The 24,579-nt window shown below is 45.6% G+C and overlaps 1 protein-coding gene across 2 annotated transcripts in view; it reads right to left on the bottom strand.

Moving 5' to 3' along the window:
- Window positions 1–24,579, bottom strand: part of CCNK (cyclin K) — a 482,638-nt gene that overhangs the window by 319,668 nt on the left and 138,391 nt on the right. For both annotated transcript variants that reach the window (XM_086937756.1, XM_086937757.1), the window contains exon 8: window positions 19,414–19,583. In XM_086937756.1, coding sequence (XP_086793882.1) covers window positions 19,414–19,583 — 170 coding nt within the window. The remainder of the gene's footprint in view (window positions 1–19,413; window positions 19,584–24,579) is intronic.

Raw genomic sequence — 24,579 nt, 5'->3', positions numbered from 1 at the left:
CACTTTCCCTCCCTTGCTCTCCCTCCCCCCTCCCTTTCCCCGTCTTCCTCCCTCTACTTCCCTCGCTCTCCTCTGTCTACCTCCCTTTCCCTCCCTCCCTCTCCCTGTCTGCCTACCTTTCCCTCCCCCTCTCTTGCTCTCCCTCCCCCTCTCTTGCTCCCTTTCCCTCCCTCTCCCTCCCTCGCTTTCCCTCTGTCTGCCTCCCTTTCCCGCTCTCCCTCTCTGTCTCCCTCCCTCGCTCTCCCTGTCTGCCCCCCTTTCCCTCCCTCGCTCCCACTCCCTTGCTCTCCCTTTCCCTCCCTCTCTTTCTCCCTCCCACTAACTCCCTCGCTCTCCCTCTGTCTGCCTCCCTTTCCCTCCCTCCCTTGCTCTCCCTTTACCTCCCTCGTTTTCCCTCCCTTTCCCTCCCTTGCTCGCCCTTTCCCCCTGTCTCCCTCCCTCGCTCTCTCTCTGTCTGTCACCCTTCTCCCTCCCTCTGTCACCCTCCTCCCTCTGTCTGTCTGTCACCCTCCTCCCTCCTCTGTATGTCACCCTGTGTCTCCCTCCTCCCGCCTCCCTTCCTCGGTCTGTCACCCTCTGTCTCCCTCCCTCCCCCTTCCTGTCTCCCTGTTTCTCTGTCTCTTTCTCTCCCTGACTCCCTCTGTCTCACTCACTGACTGTCTCACTCCCTATCTCTCTGTCTCCCACCCTCCCTCCCTCCTGGTCTCCCTCTGTCTCCTTTCCCTCCCTCCCTCCTTTTCCCTCTCCCATCCTTTCCCTCCCTCGCTCTCCCTCTGTCTGCCTCCCTTTCCCTTCCTCGCTCTCCCTCCCCCTTTCTGTCTCCCTCTCTCTGTCTCTGCCTTTTCCTCCCAAGTTTGTGGGAAGAGTTTGAGGTTGGAGGGCGAGTGCATTTGCGGTGAACTTCTGCAAGACTTTATTTCTCACTTCTTTGTATGACCACTGGGGCAGTGGGAGCTACAAGGTGGGTAAGCACTTTCCAACTGTAATGAAGCACTAAACTGGTTAGTATCCTTGTATGAATATTGAGAGCTGTGCAGAAGACATGAACTTGTACATCCTTAAAGCAATTTGTTTAATCAAAGAAGGTGCTAAACATGCTCCTTTGAAACTCTCAATAAATCAAGAGAAAGGTCTTAGTATTAGGTCTGGGACCTAGTTCTTAATTATCTTATCTCAACTGTGCAAGCTGCATCTGCTTAATGTAAGGGCAAACAAATCTTTGAAAGATGAAAGCTGCCTTTTTTCAGACTAAATGAGCTTAAACAAAGTATAAAAAATTGAAATTCCATGCTTTGTAAATGTTTCTGATATTTATGAGACTGTTTCTTGTGACTGATGGCCTAAGTTGCTTTATCGCTGCCTGGCAGTACTCCATACCTAATGACCATAAGGCAAAACAATGTTAAAGAGCTTTTAATTTACAGATATACTTTGCATAACCTAGATGTTTAGAGCAAAAGGCTGTGTCCGTCGAAAGAACAAGGATTAGGGCTAGAAAACACTAACAATTATTTAATGGTTCAGTGAGAAGAATTACAGCACTTTGGAATGTGAGACATTAAGTCTACTAACCCTCCAGAAGAGGTGATAGACTCGACAGCCTTGGAGTGATATTTCCCAAACTTTTTTCCTTCACTCCTCAGGTATTGCTCAATTATGTAATTAAGTACATTTATGGACTGTCGATTATTTAAAATCTTTACAGTAAAACCAACTAAAATCTGTGCCCACTTTTCTTGCCTCCCCGCTTCCTCGAGCCCTTTGTCTGCTTGGTCCCATACTCCAAGCTGTTGACCTTTTTGTTTGGAAATCCCTAGCTGCCGATGAGCGAGAGGTTTATTTCATGTTACACAAGCATTTCAATAAAACCTTTGTTAAAAAAATAGAATGACTGTACGTCTCTTCATTGCCATTTGAGGAGGCGATTGCCAATTCCTTGCAGTCCATTAAACAGTCTGTGAAATTCTGAGAGCGAGTGATTGGGCACAACAGTTCTGTAATGTGGTGCATTTATGAACGCCTAGCGGATTTATGGGTTCTCTGCTGTGGTTCGTGGTTTTTTGGTCTGGCAGTGATATATTAGGCTTTTGATGTTCGGGAGTAAGGTGCTACTGCCTCGTGCTGAGTAGTTGTAATTCTAGCAAAGCTGACTCTTATGAAAACTGCAGGTGCAGATAAGGAGATGTGCACTTTACGCCACTGTATGTCAGGTTGCCGCTCATGGCGGATGCTTTTCCTTCACGGAATCCGTGTATTTTCCCACAGACGGGCTACGAGAGGGCTCAGCTCTTCTTTTGTATCAGTTTATAAGCCGTGGCAGGGCCATTAGTGCCTGTCTGACTGAATGTGTGAACTTCCCCACTCTTACCAGGATGTAGGTTTTTGTTTTCGAGAAACACCAGTCTGATGTCTCCTTGCAGGACCTAGTGCCATGGGCCCTAAAATTGGGGCAAAGCAATCGTTGTCGTTCGCTAGCCAATTTAAGGCAGCAGCATAATAGATGAAGCCAGGATTCCTTTTGATAGGTGCATAGCCAACAAGACTGCTCCGTCTTCTCGCACACATGTTGAATTAAAGTGCGAGATTTTCAGGGCAATGAGCCTCATGAAAAGAATTCTTCTGCAAGCCTAGGCTGATAGTGCTTCCCGTAGGTCTTGTTGGGATTTCACCGGAGAATAGGACTCGTCCAGTGCTCTTGTGTTGATGTTGTAACGAAGAAGGCTCAATCCTTTTCATATGAGATGGACGGGATTTGCTGCTTCACAGCGTTTGATCAGGCAATTAGCGGATTGTCAGGTAGGGATAAGCTTTCTGCTTCAATTTTCAGTGTCTCTAATGCTTGACCAAACTTGATGTGCCAAGGGGAGACCGTTTTTGAGTGTGTTGCCGGAGAGGCCCTCTCAGATAGCCAAACCCCAAGGTAATTATAGGCTGCTGCTGTTCCTATTTGATGGTCGCCCAGTTTCCAAGTAGTTTGCTTTTTGTGGGAATGGTTACCAAATATTTTTGCTCTGTTAACCATCAGGCAGTTCCCTTAAGGCACTTCGGAGGCACAACCTGGTGTGGACCATAACTACCATATCATCAGAGTACTGTAGGATTGCAGGCCTTGCCCAGTCTCAGAAGCACTAGACTAGCTTCATTCAGGGCATTCCGCAAGTCTGCAGTTTGAATAATAATGAGGCCAGGAAGCAGCCCTGCTTCCATCTGTTAGTTTCGATAAGGCTGTGGGGCTTATTCTGACCTGGACCCAAGCCTCCTCATGAAGAGCTACAAACTCCGTCTCTATCAACTTTATCAAAGGCTGTGCTGTAGCCTATGAAGCAGCAGAACAGCGGTAAATGCATGTCTTTGACCACTTGTTTAGAGAGGGAGGCCAGGGCCATAATGTTGTCCATTGTTGAGCTGTTTGCCCTGAACCCAGTCTGATGGAATGGGAGAATTCCATTTTTGTTTGCCCAGTCCTCCAACTCTTTCAGTAATAATCTTGCATAGGCCTTGGCTTCTACGTCAAGCAGGGCAACTAGCCTATAATTGGCAGGATTAGAATGATCGCCTTTTTTTATGGATGGGAAAAAAAATTCCAGGATTGTTGCAGTTGAGTAAGAGTGTTTGTATAATGGGGTCAGAATTGAGAAACAATTCTTGAGCTAATTTGAATGCTGGGGCGCGAATACCGCTGGGTCCTGGGACCCGTTGTTTCTCATTATCCTGATCATCCTCGTTATTTCTCCTTCCGAGAAACCGGTGCCGTCGATGGTCTCCGGCCCAGCTGCCAGTATGCTCTTAGAGTGGCGTTTCATGTTATGGCCTGCTTCCAGGGTCTTCTTTGAGGTGAAGTACTCTGCAGCTGGCGAGTATAGTCCTTTTACATACGCTTCTTAATATTTGCTTGCAATACTATACTCCTTTCTCCGGCACTGGGAGTTCAAGCAACGGATGTATCTCCATTATTTGGTGGTGTGCTTTTCCTTTATCAAGGCGAATACGGTGAGCCACTTCTGTTCAGTGACTTTTCTCTTATAGTCGCCTACTTTCTTCCTGGTTGCTGTCCATAGTGTGGCTATGGAGACATCTGGCGAAGTTCCTCTTTTATTCTTTACCGAGAGTGCCTTCTTAAGGGCGCATTTGCGAACTCTGGCTCATGGGGAGATAATTCCATGCTTGAACTAATTTATTTACATTGGATTTACCCCAATTTCTGCCATAAATCCACCAACAGGGCTTCCCAGTATGCTGTCACCCTCGAGTGGGCATCTATCATCGGACGAGCTTCCAACGTTGTCCACTCCTAGAATTTGGTCCCGAGATTGGTTGTCCATTTTATTCTTTTAAGGACTCTGCAGCATGGGTTCACCAATTAGTTTCTGAAGGTCGACAGATTCCATTCCCAGGTGAACAGTTGCACACTGAGGCCTATAGTCGCTTCCCCCTCTATCGTCAACCGTGAAGTCTCTCAACTTGTTAGCAAACTTCTCGTTAGTTAGAATATAGTCAATTGTCAATATGTTCCTAAAGGTCAGTTTAGGGCACTGCGAGGGGGAGGATGATTTGTGTGGTGAGTCGAGTGAAGTTTGACATTTTTAAGAAGAGAGAGCAAAGGGCCAGCCTTGTGACCATTGCTTAACATGCCTAGAGCCCTTTCCAAGCCCCTCGCATTGAAATCGCCGGCAATCTTACAGTGTGGTGATGAAGAATTCCATGCAGACTTGTGTCTGTGCCCGATTTATATAACGGTTTATAAACAGCAGGAGAAACGGCAGATGACTCGCCTTAAACCCATCAATTGTCATGGCTTGCAGGTCTGAAGAGTTTACTCTTAGGTCTGTGGTTGCGTATTTGTGGGCAAACCAACAGAACTTATGGTGACCGTCCAAAGATGTTCTTTTTCGTGGCAGCGATCCGAAGTTCATGAAAGCCAGCTACAGCAGTGTGGTCATTGCCCAAGTTTCTTTGAAGCATAGAGCGTCCCCTTTTGCAAGGTAGTCCCGTGTTTCCTTGTTCTGGGCGCTTTTGCTTAGCCCTGCAATGTTCCATGAAATAAGGGTTAGTCATCGGTGGTAGTCCGTGATTAGTGGTTGATGGTGATTGAATAAGGCGGGGTCTTTAGTGGCGGTTTCAGGACCTGGAATGGAGGCAGAGTCGGCTATGAAGCCTTATGAAGGTGCCAGCCATGGCAGAGGAACAGAAGCAGCTAGGAAGGCTGTTGGCTGGGTGGTGGGCTTGATGCCAGAATCTTGGCAGGGTGGTGTTTGACCTGTGGGCATCAATGTGGAACCATACCCACGGTTCACGTCTTATGATGCTGGTCCATCGGATCTACTGGTCTTCGGTCTTGCAGCCCAAACGAGAACCCAGTTCCAGGCTGAAAGAAGCTGGCTGGGCGGAAGAAGGGGTGACGTTGATTCCCCCGTCGATGTTCTCTCCAAAGACACTGTCACTGTGCCAGCAAGTTGAAGATTGGAATAGTACCAGAGGGTCTTTTGGACAAGAAGGCAGGGCAGGTGGGGCCAGGGGTCTCAGTGTGCTCTGGTGACAAACAGAGGTTTTAGACCAGTGGTCTGCGGGTACTTGGAGTGACACTGTGAACAGTACTGAAAGGGAATCCTTTTCATCACAGTCTGCGCATTCTCGAAGATGATTGTAAACTAAAAGGTCGCAAAAGAGGTGAAACAGAGAACAGACAGAACCACAATAGAGACAAACAACTGGAGAAAAAAAATTGATTGTGTCTGGTAAATAGGAGTGAAAAAACTGAAAAGCCCAGATGAAGAGGAGCACATGCCGTGGACTCCATGCTTCAGCAATAAACATCCGAACCAGGCAGCAGAAAAAAAACAATTCAACAATGGACCCGATGCCCATGGGCACGACTAACCATAGGAGTCATTATACCTCATGACTAGAAAGGTTTAAAAGAAAAACAAGTTTCACGTTCAAGCCAACATTAGGTGGCAGGAAAGTATTCAGAGCATGTGTATCTACAGCTACACATGCCACAAACAAATAGATATTAACACCATTTTAAAGACTATGCTGAATGACACAGAATCTTTCCCTTGTATTAAGGGTATAAGTATTTAAGGTGGTTTAAACCTCTAAATTAAAAGCCTACCTATAATGACTCGCAAAAATGTCAATGAAGAGTGTAAGAACCAAAATCAGGTTGTAATACAGGGCAGTTATGGTGACACCAGAAGGTTCTGGTAAGCAGATGGAATATGCTACTTACCAGTATGCATCTGTTCTTGGCATGTAGGGCTGCTGACATTCATATCTGTGCATAGATCGCCGCCTAGTGTTGGGTCCGGATGATTGCACATTGTTGTCCTGGAAGAGTCTTCGAAGTATCACGAGATAGGTGGCTCCTCCCCCGGACTACAGTGGGCATGGGCATCCTATCCATCCGCAGATTTTTTCGCCATTGTGGCAGGGATGGAGTATGATACAGTAAGTGATGTCCATGCTAGAGATTAATTCTGAGTGCTACAGCTGCGACAGGCACCGGGGAGGAGGGCGGGCGATATGAATGTCAGCAGCCCTACATGCCAAGAACAGATGCATACTGGTAAGTAGCATATTCCGTTCGAGGCATGTGGGCTGCTGAATTCATATCTGTGCATAGAATGTATAGCAGTTTCCCCCTTAGCGGTGGTTGCCCGTGCCAGCTGCAGCAGCCTGAAAAAGAGTCTTGAGTACAGCCTGTCCTACAGATGCTTGCTGTTTGGAGTGTACATCTACACAGTAGTGTTTGGTAAATGTATGTATGGTAGTCCATGTGGCTGCTCTACATATTTCTTCTAGAGGAATGTTCCCTAGGAAAGCCATGGATGCCTCTAACTTGCGTGTTGAATGCGCTCTTGGGGGAACTGTTAATGTGTGTTTAGCTTTCTGATAACAAATCTGTATGCACTTAACAATCCATCTGGCTATACCTGATTTGGAAATGGGGTTGCCTTTGTGCTGTGGTGAAAAGGCAACAAACAGTTGCTTAGTTTTCCTGAAATTTCTTGTCCTGTCTATATAGTACAGGAGAGCTCTCTTAACGTCTAGTGAGTGTAGAGCTCTTACTGCCACTGAATCTGGATTTGGAAGAACGCTGGCAGTTCTATAGTTTGATTGATGTGAAACTGGGATACCACCTTTGGCATAAATTTAGGGTTTGTACGTAGCACTACCCTATTTGCGTGAATTTGGATGAATGGCTCCTGAATAGTTAGGGCTTGCAGCTCACTAACTCTTCTAAGTGATGTAATCGCCACTAAAAAAGCCACTTTCCACGTTAGGAATTGTATTTCACATCAGTGTAGAGGTTCAAAAGGTGGTCCCATCAGTCTGGTTAGAATTACGTTCAGGTTCCAGACAGGTGAAGGTGGGTGTCTTGGAGGAATCACTTGCTTGAGTCCCTTCATGAAAGCTTTAATAGCAGGTACTCTGAAGAGTGAAAGGTGCTGCCTGTTCTGAAGATAAGCTGCCACCGCAGCTAAATGTATACGTATGGAACTGTAGGCTAGATTGCATCTGTGTAAATGTAACCGATAACATATGATGTTTTAAGTTGATGCATCTAGCGGATTTATGTCATTATTGTTACAATAGATGACAAATCATTTCCACTTTGCCGCATTGCATGCTCTGGTTGTAGGTCTTCTTGCCTCCTTGATAATATTCATACCGTCAGGAGGCAAGTTCAGGTAACCAAACTATGACTTCAGGAGCCAGATCACAAGGTTCAACTGTTGCGGATCTGGGTGCTGAATGTCTCCATGGCTCTGCGCTAAAAGACTGGATGTTAATCGCAGCCTTTGATGAGGCACCACGGAAAGGTCTAGGAACGTGGTGTACCACGGTTGCCTCGCCCACGTTGGAGCAACTAGGATGAGTGTCATCGAGTGTTGTCGCAGTTTGCGTGCCACTAGTGGTATGAGTGGGGCTGGGGGAAAAGCGTACGCAAACCTGCCTGACCAGTTCATCCATATCGCATTGCCCTGAGACTGCGGATGTGGAAACCTGGCAGCGAAGATTTGCCATTTTGCGTTTTCCCTTGTGGCGAACAGGTCTATCTCTGGGTGACCCCACAGCTGGAAGTACGGTTGTAGCACTGATGGATGTATCTCCCACTCGTGCATCTGCTGGCAGTGTCTGCTGAGCAGATCCGCCATCTGGTTGTCCCTGCCTGGGAGGTGTTCCGCCATGAGGAATATGTTTCTCTGAATGGCCCACTTCCACATGCTTTGCGCTAGATGGGACAGCTGTGGAGAGTGTGTCCCTCCCTGCTTCTGTATGTAGTACATGGCAGTCATGTCCGTCCGGATCAACACGACTTTATTGCACAAATGTACTTTGAACGTCTTCATTGCCATAAAGATTGCCATCATTTCCAGCAGGTTGATGTGCATCTTCTTTTGCTGTGTCGTCCATAGACCCTGCACTGTGTAATGTAGGGCATGCGCTCCACATCCCAGGAGAGGCGCGTCCGTCGTAAGCACTATTTGTGGTACAGGCTCTGTACAGGTCGTCCCCTGCAAAGGTTTTGTGTGTTCCACCAATGCAGAGAGTTGTATGCGCGACCGGTCACCAACACTAGGTCTTTTAATTGTCCTTGAGCCTGGTTCCACTGCCGTGCTAAGCACTCCTGAAGCGGACGCATGTGTAGTCTCGCATGAGGGACTATGAAGATGCAGGAGGCCATCATGCCTATCAACTGCATAAACACCCGTGCTGGGAGCGAGTGTTGGGGTCGGAATTTTTGAATCAGTAATTGAATGCTGTCGATTCTTGCGGAGTTTGGCTGTGCCTTTGCTGCCAGAGTGTCTATTGTCGCTCCTAGGTACTGTTGTACGTGGGCGGGTTGAAGATGAGACTTTGGGTAGTTTAATGAGAATCAGAGGTTGTGTAGGAGGTGAATAGTGCGGGACATGTGGCTGGCACATTGCTGGGCTGACTTTGCTTGGATAAACCAGTCGTCCAGATAGGTGTAGACGTGAATATGGTTTCTCCGTAGGTGCGCAGCTTCTGTCGCTAGGCACTTGGTAAACACCCAGGGGGCTGTTGTTACTCCGAAAGGCAGGACCTTGAACTGGTAGTGCTGATTCTGTATGGTAAACCTGAGATACTTCCTGTGTGCTGGATGTATCGGTATGTGGAAATATGCGTCTTTTAGGTCTAGTGTTGCGAGGAAATCTCCCTGACTGAGCAATGGTAGAACCGGCTGTAAAGTGAGCATGTGAAAATGTTCTGACAAGATGTATTGGTTTAGGGGCCTGAGGTCTAGTATTGGCCTGAGAGACCCGTCCTTTTTGGGGATTAAGAAGTACAGCGAGTATACCCCTGTACCCTGTTGCTGTATAGGTACAAGTTCTATGGCCCCTTTTTGCAGCATGCGGATGACTTCTTGCTGCAATAAGTGTATGTGCTCTGCGGACATAGGACGGTGTCTTGGGGGTATGTTGGGTGGAGTGGAGGTTAGCTCTAGACAATAGCCGTACTGAATAAGTTGTCTCACCCACCTGTCTGTTGTAATGCTTTCCCAGACTGGCAGGAACTGTTGTAATCGTCCCCCGACCGGTGTTACATGGTCTGGGGGCAGTGACAAGGAATCACTGTTTAGATTGGCGGAGGATCTGGTGTTGTTATTCCCTCGTCCTCTGCCTTGGTTGCTGTTGCCACGGTATCCACCTCTATTGTTTTTTATTATAGGTGGTCTGCGTGTTTCCTTTATTGTATTGAGTCTGCTGGGATGCCTGGCCTCGTGCAGCTCCTCTGTTACCGGAGCAACAAAAGGAGCCTCCTCTGAATTGTTGTGACTGCAAGGCACCCATAGACTTGGCTGTCTGTGTCTTTTTTAATCTTTTCTAATATTGTGTCCACATCAGGACCAAATAAATAATCAGGGTTCACAGGCTGATTTAATAATGTGGTTTGAATCTCAGGTTTGAACCCAGAGATGCGTAACCAAGCATGTCTCCTGAGCATGATACTTGTGTTGATGGCCCAGGCTGCGGTGTCTGCTGTGTCTAGCGCACATTTAATGGATGCGTTAGATATGAGTTTTCCCTCTTGTATTAGTGTTTCTGCTCCCTCCTTGTAGGCATCAGGCAAATGTTGTAGCAGTTGCTCTAGTGTGTCATAATGCACCCTATCGTATCTGGCTAATAGGGCTTGAGTATTAGAAATTCTCCATATATTAGCTGCTTGAGCAGCTACTCTTTTTCCAGAAGCTTCTAATATCTTAGACTCCTTGTTTGGAGGAGGAGCATCACCATTGGTTTGTGAGTTGGCACGCTTACGAGCATTTGATACCCCCAAAGAGTCCAATGGCAGCTGTCCCTTAATATATGTAGGGTCCACAGGTGCCGGTCTGTATTTCCTTTCGATTCTGGGGTTAACAACCCTTGCTCTTGTGGTTTCCTTGAAAATGTCTCCTGCATGTTTAAGGACACCTTTCAACATTGGCAATGTCTTGACTGAGTCAAATAGGAAGTCCTCTTCAATTGGGTCAGCATGCATTTCAAAATCATGATTTTGTGCTGCCCTCTCTATTAATGCGTTAAACGCAGCTGTATCCTCTGTTGGCAAAGTTTTGACAGGATAAGAAGGAGTGTCCGGAATAGTCTGTGACACCCCCGGGTCAACAGGGTCTGTCCAGGCTTGAGTCTGGTCATCCTGATCCGTGTCCGCAGGGTAATTAAATTGTTCATTGTAGTCATACCCCATATCCTCATTAGTGTGTGTGGGTGAGTATGCAGAAGTCTCCTGGTCATGGTACCTTACAGTTTCAAAAAGGACAGGTGATGTCGAAGAATCCCTTTTCTTTTTGAGTGGAATTTTATATGATTCAAGAGGATTTTCTGACCTGATTTTACTCTGATAAATAGTAATTCTGCCAGAGTCAGAGTCGATATGTAGCTTCGACTGCTCATCATAGGAGGGCTCTTGGTACACAATGTCCTCTTCTAGAGAATGACTCCTTTTTCCCATGGACACCTTCTTGGACGTTTCGATCCCTGTTTTCGGATTAAACGCCTTAGCCCGAGCAGTCGGGGGCAGTCCGAATTTTATCGGTGGCGTAGTTTTTGTAGACAGACTGACCTTCTTCGGGGCCGGCGTCGTTATTGGTCCGACCGACTTCGCCTTTTCGCCAATATGTTTTTGGCTTTGCGTCGACTTAGGCGCCTGTTGCGTTGGAGGCGCGCTCTTCTGCCTCGACTCAACGTGCTCCTTCGAGCCGCTTTTGGACTTCGGCTCGAGGCCTTTGACGAAGTGTGGCCTGTCGACTCGTTGCTTCGGATCGAGAACCTTCCGAGACTAGAGTCCCTTATTTGTGTCGCTGTCAGTCGACGTCGACCTCGTCGGTTCGACGCGCTTGACTTTAGTCATGGACTTCAGCGTACCGATCTTCGGTTCGGCACCGCTTATTTGTGACCCCGGAGGGTCGACACTTTTCTTCTTCGTCGAATCCGATGGGTTCGAACTCTTCGATCCGAAGACTGTCTCCAGCAGTTTCGGTTTCGACTCCAAAGCTTTCGGTTTCGATTTTGACTGGTAATGTTCGACCGATGGCTCGTGTGATATATTCTTAGCCGGGCCGAGACGCGAGGCTATAGAATGTTCGTCATGATCTTGGCTAAGGCCTTCTGGCGATGCCTCGACCTGAGCCCTTGGAAGTCTTTCAGTGTCTGTTCCGGGCCCCGTACTCACTGTTGGGCCTGGTTCATCGCACGAGTCGTCATCGACGACTCCGATGGCTGATGCGTCGTCCCTTACCTAGACGACGTTTTCATCCTCGACGTTTTCTTCGTCGTCTTCATAATAGTTGGGAGTCATGCTCCAAACCGGGATCCGACTGCTGTTCTGGATCCTCAGTCTCGACGACCTCATCGTCTTCTTCATCGAAGATATTCACTGGGTCGGGCGCTGGCTTCGTCATCGTCTGCTTCGCTGCGCGTCGAAGTCTAAGCGTCTTCTTCGACCTGAATTGAGCACAAGCTAGACAGTTTGCCTCATTGTGCTCCGGAGACAAGCACTTGTTGCACACCGGGTGTACATTGATGTGTGGGTACTTAGAATTGCAAAGGGGGCATCGTTAGAACGGGCTCCGTTCCATCGACGATCGGGCCTTTGCTGTCGAAAAGGCCACGCGGCTCTCTTCGACGTCCTGCTTGGAAAGAACTGGAACAAAGTACTCGGCACCGATCGAAATAACAAAACCGACGATCCCGAAGGCCTTCTGGCCTTTAGAAAAGTTTCCGAACTTGAGTAAAGAAAGTACATCCGAACCCAATGGCGGAAAAAAACAATCTGAGGATGGGGAGGATGCCCATGCGCACTGTAGTCCGGGGGAGGAGCCACCTATCTCGTGATACTTCGAAGACTCTTCCAGGACAACAATGTGCAATCATCCGGAACCAACACTAGGCGGCGATCTATGCACAGATATGAATTCAGCAGCCCACATGCCTCGAACCCTAGGTTACTGTATAAAGTGTGCTTTTTTTATTTTTATTATTATTTATATATGATATTTTGTATACATACAATACAGACAGGGATTGTTATGTGGGTTACCCACCTGTGAGAATACAAGGTAGTGGTTAATGGCAAACATCTCGGCCGGTTTCCCCTTTGCTGGTTGTACGTTAGTGGTAGGATAAGGATAGAGAGAGGAGGAGAAGAAACTATGAATAAGTGTAGGAGAAGGATAGGACAGAATTAAATCCGACATTACCCAACAATCATGATGAAGGTTGCACGCAGTCTATTGGTACATTGTTTGCCCAGACATTACAGTTTCGTTTATCTGTGCAGATTTTATCCCCCATCCCTGTGTTCTTCGGGGTATACTCCCGTTCTGCTGCCCATTATCCTATGGTGGCTCATATGGGATCAGGTTCTTGTCCAAGCTTTCCCACAGGCTCCTAGAGGAGACTTTCCAGGGCGAGTATATTAATGCCAGACAGTCTGCTCCTCTCAGGTAGGTGATCCAGTTGAGCCACCCTTTGTATGACGTTTTAGAGGTATCCTTCCAGTTGGTAAGCACTAGCTTGACTGCCACGGTTAGTAGTAGGTCCGTTAACTCTTTCCCCCCTCTGTGGGGAGATCAGTTTGGATGAATGCCATGGTGAGAGAAGCAAAGTCTCTTATTATTTTACACTTGAACGATTTGTCTATGAAGTCAAACACCTTCTCCCAGAACCCCTTGAGTATCGGGCACAGAAAGATGAGGTGTTCTAGGTCTCCCTTACATGTGTTGCAGTTCAAGCATGTTGGGCTGTCTCTGAGGCCCAGTTTGTGTAAGCGGTCTGGGCTCCAGAATGTTTAGTGGAGTAGCCATAGTTTAGTTTGTGCTAGCACTGGAGTGATCTTACTGCGATTGGTGGATGCCCACAAAGTGTTCCACTCTCGGTCGCTTAAGGGGGGTCGTGTACGGCTGTCCCAGTTTTCTTTCGTTCTGTTGTTGATTTTGGATTTTTGTGGCCCAATGGTTTTATATAAGAGTGAAGCTTGGTGCCCCAGTTTGTTTATGTGTGTTACGTATTGGAAAATTGATGGGAGGGTGCCTGCTATTTTGGATTCTGTTATGGCTGTTTTAACCTTTAGGAATCTATATAGGTCTATTTCTTCCAGGTGGTGGCAGGCTTTTAGTTCTGCGAACGTCGTCGGTGAGGCACCCGTTTCTAGTTGGGAGTGGTGTGAGATGCCCTTCTCTATCCAAGTATCAAAATTTAAGCTTTTCCCCTTGTACGTTATGCTGCTGTTTGCCCATAGAGATTCTGATTTGGACCCGTTACTGCTGACCTCCATTTTTTGGTCTAATTTTAGGAGTGCCATCTTGGTGTTTTTCAGTATTGTGTTGCTTGCGTGTGGGTGTGCATTGGCAGTGAGTAGGGCTAGTGGGTTTAGATTATTCCGTATGGCCTTTTCTACCTGCAGCCACATCTGTGTGTATACCGGTATTTGCTCGATCCATTGTGTACCTCGCTTAGCCAGAAAAGCCAGCTGAAAGACTTTAAAGTCGGCTAAATTCACCACTCCTTGATTCTTCAGCCTTCTAAGTTTCTTCATGCTTATCCTTGCCTTTCTATCCCACCATAGGAATTTGGTGCACATTTTATCTATTTTCTGTGGAATTCGTCTGTTAGAAGGATTGGTAGCATGCCTGTTGGGTAGTTTACTGGGGGGGGGGGGGGGGGGGGGGGGGGGGTGATCATCATTTTTAGCTTTTCAATTCTTCACCACCATGTCATGAATTTGGGTGACCAGGCTTCAAGTTGTTTTTTAGTGTGCTTTAATCCTAGTTTTAATTTGCTTAAGTAAATATTTTAACTGTATTTACTTTCCGGTCCACTTCGGCTGCTGCCGTTTGTGTGGAGGAAGTATATGTTCACTTTCCTTTGGTGCCTCGCACGCCAAGCCCTTCCCCTCTCGACTATATTTTACCAATGCCGGCACAGACGCGCAGCCTTTGACCTGGGCTTCAGGGACAGTGCGACTATCTGGTGACTATTGCTGCCATTTCTTTTAATCCTGGTTTTAATTTGCTTCAGTAAATATTTTAACTGTACTTACTTCCTGGGCCACTGCGACTGCTGCCGTTTGTGTGGAGGTAGTATATCTTCACTTTCTTTTTGTGCCACGTATACCTTCCCTCACGTCACCCATGGCCGGTTATATTTTGCCGATGCTGGCGCGCAGTGGTCGCGCCAACAGTGCACCGAAGGTGCGCCAAAGGCAAGCCTGTCTGCTCCCATCCGGGCTAGGCCATTGCCTGAACTCCTGCTTATTTTACTTCAGGGTAACCCTACTTACACACAGTCACTTATTCCTCTAAACAGTTGAAGTCCCTCAACCACTCTACCTGTGCCTCTACCTTTCCTCTCTTAACTGGCCTATTGCCTGTCTGAAATCTACATTTAAAAGTCTCTCTTCCAGCCAAAAGTTACTCGACCCGCCAACCCCAATCCCTGCAAGGACCTTCATTGGTCAGCAGTGCCTTGGGGTACACCTATACATTGCCCCAATTACATTCCTACCCCCAGCAAACTGCTTCCTTATCAACATGAGATCCCTGCCAAAACATACGGTGGAACTCTGGGACCGTCTTTCTTTCTCCTCCTACGAGATGAGATTCCTCACTGAAACCTAGCTAACACCCACCTCTACCACTTCCATATCCACCGCTCTTTCAGCCAATTTTAAAATGCTTAGACTGGACAGGGTCAATAAGATTGGCGGAGTATTGCCATTATCTTTGCTAAACATATTAATGCAACAATAACTGACTCCATTTCAGAAGACTGGGTGGAATCCAGGGTTTTCAAATTGGACCTCTCCCCCAACCGCTCTTGGAAAGGTGCCTTGGTCTATCGTCCAACTGGACCCCCAAAATGTTTTTGACATTGTCTCTTGCCATTCCTAACCCCTCATGCTCTTTCCTCCCAGCAGTTTCTTTTACCAGGAGACTTCTATGGTGATGATCTTATGAACTAAGACACTAACCAACTATTCTCCGACTTAGGAACTTTGGGACTACACCAACAAGTTTTGGGTCCCGCAAACTTTGCACTCTTGACTTAATTATTTCAATGACCCTTCTAGTTAGCATCAACCAGACTAAACCCGTACTTTGGTCTAATCACTCTCTGATCTTTTTCCATCTCTCCGCCCAGCAGACCGATAGCCAACCCCCTACATGCCATAACAATCTATCTAGACAAAGGCAAAAAGTTACCCGGCTGGCATGGGCCAAGGCACAAGTGTCTCTCCTGCCCTAGGACATCATTGATGTAGACCTAGCACTATCTAACATGTCACTGAACTCCGCTTTTGACAAAATTGCCCCTTACAGCCATGACAAAAATTGTTCCCATAGACCTCATGCCCCCTGGTATATGCCCAACCTAAGGACCAAGAAAGCCTCTTGTAAAATATTGGAAAGGAGATGGCATAAGACTAATCTACCTGTTGATAAAAAAACCTATAACCAGGCCATAACTGTCTACCACCGCAACAAGACAGCCCGCAAAACTCGTACTGCAAAAACTATTGATATAGCTAGGAACTCATCAAAAACTCAATATTTGGAATAATCTGCCCACACAACTTAACCTCTGTGAAAAACATTTTCTTTTTAGGAAGGCATTTAAGACCCACCCATTTCAGTTCAATGCATGCTACCCTGTCCTTAGACATTGTCTCGGGCCGAGATAGCCTTTCGAGGCGGATCCAAACGCTTAATAAATTAAAATAACATCGAAGGTGTAACAGGTTAATGTGTCAGGAGTGGATACAAAATGGACAGCTCGATGTAAGATATGTTAAACCCCAAGTTAAACCTTAAGACATGACCACGGCAGGTTTTGTAATGGTCGGAGGTGCACCATCTAGTTAATACTAACAGTAAATTCTAATCGGACAGTGTAATACAGTGAAGTAAAGCTTCAGTGGAATGTCTTACATAAACATGTTCTTACTTTACCGCCTATAAACTATAGTGACTTCTGACCGGTCAGACCTTGAAAAATCATAAACACAAACATTTTATCAGACCTGCAGGTCTAATGACGAATAATCAACTCAACCTAACTGTAATCCTCTTGATCCATAAATGTGTCTCAAATTGTGCAAACTTGGCAAATATTTTCTTTCATCAAGTCTCCTTTTTCTTCATTATCACAAGAGAGTAGCTTTAAATATGCAAATTCAGCTGTACAAAAAACTCTTGTCTGCTTTAAAAGACCAAACTTTTGCTTCACTTATAATAAAAATCTAACCCACTGCCAAGATGCATCACGTACCAAGTGAAGTCCGACACTGCTACACAAACCTGGACAAAGCACTGAGACACTACACTGCAGCATGCATGCAAGTTGAGAGTTGCAATATGACTGGCTTATTTTAAGTCTGGTTCCACAGGCTGAGCCCGCATTGCAACCAGCCAATGAGAAACAGGAGTGATGGAACAATTTTCTGAGTGGGGTGGTCTTGCCATCTATGTTACATCACTAAAGTCATGGGGATTATGAAAAATCGAAGCATCACACAGGGAATAAGTATAGCAAATGAGCCACACCCATACAGCAAAAGAATGGTAAACGTGTGGTACGTAGGGTATAGTGCATTTTAGAGCACATGGTTACAATGTATTAATAAACCATGATGTGGAAGAGTGCTGTAATTTATAGGCAGCACATTTTCAATTAAAATGCCTACAAAGTTTCCAACCGACATGCAGTTTTACTGATTAAAGTATATAGCACCAAAAATAATCTGGAGAAAACTTGTTTTCTGCTAATAAATATCACTTGCACATCACCAAGTAAATTGTTCTGATTTGCTTTGATCCTATTAAAATCTTAGTTTCCATCACACAAAGAATTCCCAAAAATGTATTTTCCTACCTGGTGATATACTCTGAATTATTTGTATAATTCAGTTAGAAGATATTTTTAGCTTGTGTTTTACAACAACAAAAAAAGGGTATCCTACAGTGCTTCCTATCACACTGGTGCCATAACACAGAAACTGCGCTTGTTGTGGCCACAGAGGAAATCGGATCATCTTAAGATAAGGGCGGCAGAGCAGACCTTATCTTACTTCACCTGTACGTGCCTTCGATACGGTCAATCATACTTGTCCGATTGACCGTTTGTGATCCATGTCCAAAGACACAGCCCTTGCACTTCTTCACTCAATAGAACTCGAGCAGTAACTCACAAAGGATTCACATCAGAGTCTTTTACTGTGCGCTGTTCCTCAGGGTTCGTCATTGAGCCCGACCATTTTTAATACCCAGGTCTCTCCCCTGGCCAGTCTGATTAAGTCCTTTGGGCTTTCACTGGTGACTTATGCAGATGACATTCAGATCATTGTGTCGGTCACCAATGATATCCAAAATACAGCGGAGACATTTCGTAACTGTATGGTGGCAGTCAGTAATTGGATGAGCAATAACTGCTTAACCCATTCGATGCGTGTGACAAGGTCAGCTCGTCATGGGCGTTACCTCTGCTGTGCGTGTGAAGAGTTGACCTTGTCACGTAACGCGGGATTTTTAAAATCGCAGCGCTCAGCGGGAAAACCGCTAGCGCGCATGCGGTTAAAACTACACACAACAAAAACGGAAGTTCTGCTATTCGGAAACAATGTCTCATTTTGGTCCCTTTCTTGGTGGCCCCATGATCTCGAGACTCTACCTATGCCCATAAAAAAAAGTGAAAAATCTGTGCGTTCCTATGGATGACCAACTCACTTTTAAAGAGCAAGTAAATTTAGTGATCTCTTCTTTTTACACTCTAAGAAAAATAAAGAAAATAGGCCACCTGATTACTTTTGACTTGTTAAAGACTGTGGTCACTGCGCTAGTTCTGGCAAGACTAGACTATTGTAACGGTCTTTTCCTAAACTTACAAAAAAGATCACTGAATAAACTTCAGTCTATGCAAAACATGGCAGCAAGGATGCTCTTTAACATACCTAGGTTTGTATCGGCATCCCTGGCCCTGAAGAAGTTACATTGGTTGCCTATTGAATGGCGCATTGCCTTTCCATGCAGTGCCTAGCACATAAGGCACTGCATGGAACTGGGCCGGATTACTTGAAAAATAACCTTAAATGGTACACTCCAGTAGATGCCTACTCTCCAGCCACCGTAAAAATCTGGTACTTCCTCACAACAAGTGTACGCCATGGGGAGGCAGGAGTTTTATCAGATGTACTGCCCTAAAATGGACAGTCTCCCTCAATTCTCAACCACTCTTCTAGCCTTGAAAAAATTCTTAAAAACTTGGCTCTTACCAAACTAAAGGTAGTCCACTTATTGATCACAGATAGTGCCAAGAAGCTTCAGGGTATAAGCTGCGCTTTACGAATCTATTCAATATCAATATTAATACACCAGCACAATTTCACACTCCCTGTACCCCAGCACAGTTCACTTTACAAAATCCTTTAACTTTGCATTCAGAGAAAGTAAGGTAAACTCCAATCGCCATGATAAAATAAGTAGCAGTGTTTAAGAATACATACCATGACATTTGACCGATCTTTGACACACATCAAATATGACGAGATAAAAACAACATTTTAAGGATCCTTCATTGCTCATTCGCTTTCTGAATGAACAGAACATGTTATTTGCCAATCTGAGTTCTCAGTTACAGCAGACCAGTAGGTCCGGAAAATCACAACAAGTGGGTGAGTAGATTTTAAGGCCTGCAGGTCACATAGAAGCATTACTGAATTCAGGATAGGGTGCATGAGACCTCCTTGTTTTCTTTCTCTTCCATTTCGTTATCGTTGTTGCTATCTAACTCATCTTGAAATCCTATATTTGAATGCAGCTGTAGGATACTACATTTCTTAACGTGATAGTAGAAAAGAAAATCACACACTGACATGATATACAGACATTACCTTCAAGCACATCAACAGGCACATCTTGAACAAATTGCTCCCACCACCGTCTGTACATTGGTTTTGATGTCCACTCCTGAATCTCAAACTTGCACAAGCGACCAGCAAGGTACATTACTGCTACTGCAATTATTTCCGGTTCCCATTGCAATGACAGAGTGGTACAGAGGCTAGAAATAAGATAAACAACAGTTTAACATCACAAAATATCAAGACTGCTACAAATCCAATCTCTTAAACCCAATAAACTGGTATGTCACTTAAATGAGCTGAGTAAATTAACTTTTTCTGGGGGAAAAGAGCATATTTTCAGTGTTTTATTGTTGTCCCCTTGGATTAATAATGAAAACAGATCGTAAGCAGTATTAGCTGTAGATATTGTCATATACTAGTAGTGCCCTAGAGCCACAAACTCCCATATGACCCAGGGCATCATTTTCAAGCAATGCCTGAAGAACGGAAGGTCATGGTCAGGAGACACACAAGACCTGGATCAAGAGTGCTCATATTCCCCCATACTGACTGCAGTACTTCAAGGAGCATACAAAGCATACAAGGGGAGACAAAAAAAGAGCCTCAAATGGAGTCATTGGGTTACACCAGTCTGAATAATCAGTCAGCTGCCAGGCAGTGTAATTGCAGTGTCAGTCCTAAGGGTGTATGCAAGTGATGGGTCCTTGAAAAGGGCGGTTTGTTGATGTGAGAGTTGAAATGTGTTGGGCGGGCTGCTGGCGGTGTGAATGGTTTTATGTGTTGTAGGAAAGTGGCTCTATATATACTGGACCAAAGTAAGATAAAGTGTGTGTATAGGGTCCCCAGAGGTTTGGCAGAGGATAAAGTTAGATATAACCTTACTCTCTAAAGTGGTAGCTTGGTCGAGCAGTAAGGCAGTATCAGAGACAGTGTGAAGCATTTGTTGCACACACTCAGCCAGCAAATGGTCTCACACACAAGAACTGAACTCTAGGCCAATTGTTTTGTATCAAAAGATAGTTGTTTTATTTTAGAACCAAAAAGGTATCAAAGGAAAATGCTACTTACCAGCATGCATCTGTTCTTGGCATGTAGAGCTGCGATCTGTACACGATGCATTAGATCGCCACCTGGTGTTGAGCTCGGATGATTGCAGGTTGTGGTCTTCTTGGAAGAAGTCTTTGTTGTCACAAGATAGGCGATTCCTCCTCTGGACAATACTGTGCATGGGCATCGATTCCATCCTTAGATTGTTTTTCACCATGATGGGAAATGATGGAGTTAGTAGAAGTAAAGAAAAAGGATGTCCATGCGTGTGCATCTAAGTAAGATGAAAAACTGGAACGGATACAAGTCCCGGGGAGGCGGGAGGGCGTGTACAGATCTGAAGCTCTACATGCCAAGAACAGATGCATACTGGTAAGTAGCATTTTCCGTTCGAGGCATAGGAGCTGCAGATTGTAGACTATGCATTGATTGTGCAGCAGTGTCTCCCCTAGCGGTGGTCACCTGTATCCGTTGCAGTAGTTTGAAAGAGTTTTAAGAACAGCTTGGCCTACTGCAGCTTGCTGCTTGGCTTGCACATCAACACAATAGTGTTTTGTGAAGGTGTGAGGTGTAGACCATGTTGTTGCCTTGCATATGTCCTCTAGGGGTATGATTCCTAAGAAAGCCATAGAGGCTCCTAGTTTGCGAGTGGAGTGCGCTCTAGGAGGAACTGTTAATGTACGTTTAGCTTTAATATAGCATATTTGTATACACTTTATAATCCACCTCGCAATCCCACCTTTGGAGATGGGGTTGCCTTTGTGAGGAGGAGAGAGAAAGATACAAATGTTTTGTTTTTCGAAAGGATTTAGTTCTATCAATATAGTATAAGAGAGCCCTCTTAACATCCAATTTGTGTAAAGCTCTTTCCGCTACAGAGTCTGGGTTTTGGAAAAATACAGGTAACTCTACGGATTGATTTAGGTGAAAAGGAGTGATGGTTCTTGTGTAGTGAAAGCTTGTATCTCGCTTACTCTTCTAAGAGAAGTAATGGCAACAAGGAAAGCTGTTTTCCATGTTAGGATTTGCGGTTCACATTTATGTAGAGGCTCAAAAGGGGGCCCCATGAGTCTTGTAAGGACAAGATTCAGGTTCCACACAGGAGAAGGTGGTAATCTAGGTGGGATTATTCTTTTTAATCCTTCCATGAAGGCTTTAATTGCAGGTACTCTGAAGAGAGACAGATGTTGCCTGTTTTGTAAATAGGCTGCAATTGCTGCCAGGTGAAGGCGTAGGGAGGAATATGCCAAGTTAGACCTTTGTAAATGTAAAAGGTAGCCAATGATATTCTGGATGGAAGCATCCAGGGGATCAATTTGGTTATTATTGCAATAAATGGCAAATCTTTTCCATTTAGCAGCATAACACGCCCTGGTAGTAAGTCTCCTAGCCTATTTAATGATGTTCATACAGTCTGGTGGTAGGTTCAGATAACCAAACTCTGAGACTTTAGGTGCCAGATCGCCAAATTCAGTTGGTTTGGGTCTGGGTGTCTGATTTCTCCATGGTTCTGTGTTAGCATGGAGGGTGTGAGCCGAAGCTTTTGATGTGGAACCAGAGAGAGATCTAGTAGTGTGGTGAACCACGGTTGACGTGCCCATGTGGGAGCTACTAGGATCAATGTGAGAGACTGTTGTCTGAGCGTTCGCACTACTAATGGAATGAGTGGGAGAGGTGGAAAAGCGTACGCAAATCTGCCTGTCCAGTTCATCCATATCGCATTGCCCTCGGACAGTGGGTGCGGAAACCTTGCGGCGAAGGCTGGGCATTTTGCATTTTCGTGGGTGGCAAACAGATCTATGAGTGGGTGCCCCCACCTTTGGAAGAAGGGTTGAAGAACTTGCGGATGTAGTTCCCATTCGTGAATCTGTTGTGACTGCCGACTTACCAGATCTGCTATCTGATTGTGAACTCCTGGAAGGAGTTCCGCTAACAGATGTATGTTTTGAGGAATGGCCCATCTCCAAATGTTCTGTGCAAGCTGGGACAGTTGCAGAGAGTGTGTCCCCCCTGTTTTTGTATATAGTACATAGCTGTCATATTGTCCGTCCGGATTAGGACAGCTTTGTTTTGTACTTGAAGTTGAAAAGTCGTCAGTGCCAAGAATATTGCTAGCAGCTCTAGATGGTTGATATGGAACGGTTTCTGTTGATTGGTCCATTGACCTTGAGTTGTGTGATGTAAGAGATGGGCTCCCCCCCCCCCCGTGAGGGATGAGTCCGTTGTGAGCACTACTTGTGGAACAGGCTTGGGGAACGTCTGCCCCTTTGTCAAGTTTTTGGTGTTCCACCACTGCAGAGAGCGATGCGTGCGGCTGTCGAATAACACCAGGTCTTTGAGCTGACCTTGAGCTTGGTTCCACTATTGTGCTAGGCACTCTTGCATTGGACGCATTTGCAATCTTGCGTGAGGTACTATGAAGATGCAAGATGCCATCATGCCTATTAGTCTCATGAACATCCTGGCTTGCAGAGACTGTTGATGTTGGAAAGTGTTGACTAAGGCTTGAAAGCTTTGTATCCTGGCTGGACTGGGATACGCTAGGGCTGTAGACGTGTTTAGTGTAGCCCCTAGATACTGGTGTATATGAGAAGGCAGCAGGTGCGACTTGGTGTAGTTTATTGTAAACCCTAAGTCGTGCAACGTTTGAACTGTTTGATGTGTGTGTTTAACACACTGATTGAATGACTTGGCTTTTATGAGCCAGTCGTCTAGGTAAGGGAAAATATTTATTTGTTGTCATCTGAGATGTGCTGCTACCACAGCCAGGCACTTTGTGAGTACACGCGGTGCCGTTGTCACTCCGAATGGAAGGACTTTGAACTGATAATGTTGTCCTTCCAGTACAAACCTGAGATACTTTCTGTGAGCAGGATGTATAGGGATATGGAAGTAGGCGTCCTTTAAATCTAGTGTTGTAAGGAAGTCGCCTTGTTGCAGCAGTGGAAGCACTAGTTGTAGAGTGATCATATGAAAATGATCTGATTGTATATAATGGTTGAGGGGCCTGAGGTCTAGAATTGGCCTTACTGTTCTGTCCTTTTTGGGAATTAGAAAGTACAGCGAGTAAACCCTCGTTCCTTGTTCTTCTAAAGGGACTATTTGAGTAGCATCTTTTTGTATAGTGATAGAACCTCCTGTCGAAGCAGAGTCAGATGGTCTGTAGACTTTGGAAGCGGCCTGGGAGGGATGGTTGGGGGAGTTGCTTTAAGTTCTAGGCAGTAGCCATGTTGGATAATCTGTTTTACCCACTTGGCTGTTGTAATGGAGTTCCAGACAGGCAGGAACTGTGTTAATCTGCCCCCTACAGGAGTGGAATGCTGTGGGGGGAGCAGAGGGAAGTCACCGTTTTGTGGCGGAAGAGGATCGGTTGTTATTGTTACCGCGGCCTCTTCCTTTGTTATTATTGCCTCTGTATCCTCCTCTAAAGTATCCCTTGTTAGAGGACGTGTGTGATTTGAAAGATGTTGTAGTGTCTGCTCCAGTTTGTTTGGAGCCTCCTCTGTAGAAGGAGCGACGAAAGGAGCTTCTAGCTGGTGTAGACTGTAAAGCCCCCATAGACTTTGCGGTGTCGGTATCTTTCTTCATTTTTTCTAGTGTAGTGTCTACTTCTGGGCCAAATAACTGGTTCTGGTTAAATGGTTGGTTTAAAATGGTGGTTTGCTCTTCTGGTTTAAGCCCTGAAATGCGTAACCACGTAGGTCTCCTAAGTATGACACTGGTATTTACAGCCCTGGATGCTGTGTCTGCGACATCCAGCGCGCATTTTATAGAGGCATTGGAGATTAGCTTGCCTTCTTGTATAAGGTCCTTTGATTGATCCTTATACCGATCTGGTAGGTGCTCAAGTCGTTTTTCTAATTTATCATAATGAGCCCTATCGTAGCGAGAGAGTAGGGCTTGTGTATTGGCTATACGATACGCCAAATGTTTGTAGCTTGTGCAGCTATTCTTTTACCTGACGCATCAATCACTTTTCATTCAATGTCAGGTGAGGGTGCTTCTCCAGAAGTCTGAGAATTTGCCCTCTTTCTAGCATTGGCTACCACTAATGAGTATAGTGGTAGGTGGCCCTTTATGTGGACTGGATCTGTGGGTGCTGGTCTATATTTTTTCTCTATTCTAGGGTTTAATATCCTAGTGCGT

This window comes from Lissotriton vulgaris, chromosome 9 (assembly GCF_964263255.1).
Source record: "Lissotriton vulgaris chromosome 9, aLisVul1.2, whole genome shotgun sequence".
Taxonomy (NCBI): domain Eukaryota; kingdom Metazoa; phylum Chordata; class Amphibia; order Caudata; family Salamandridae; genus Lissotriton; species Lissotriton vulgaris.
The sequence above is the reverse complement of the archived record's forward strand: the minus strand, read 5'-3'. Positions and strand labels throughout refer to the sequence as shown.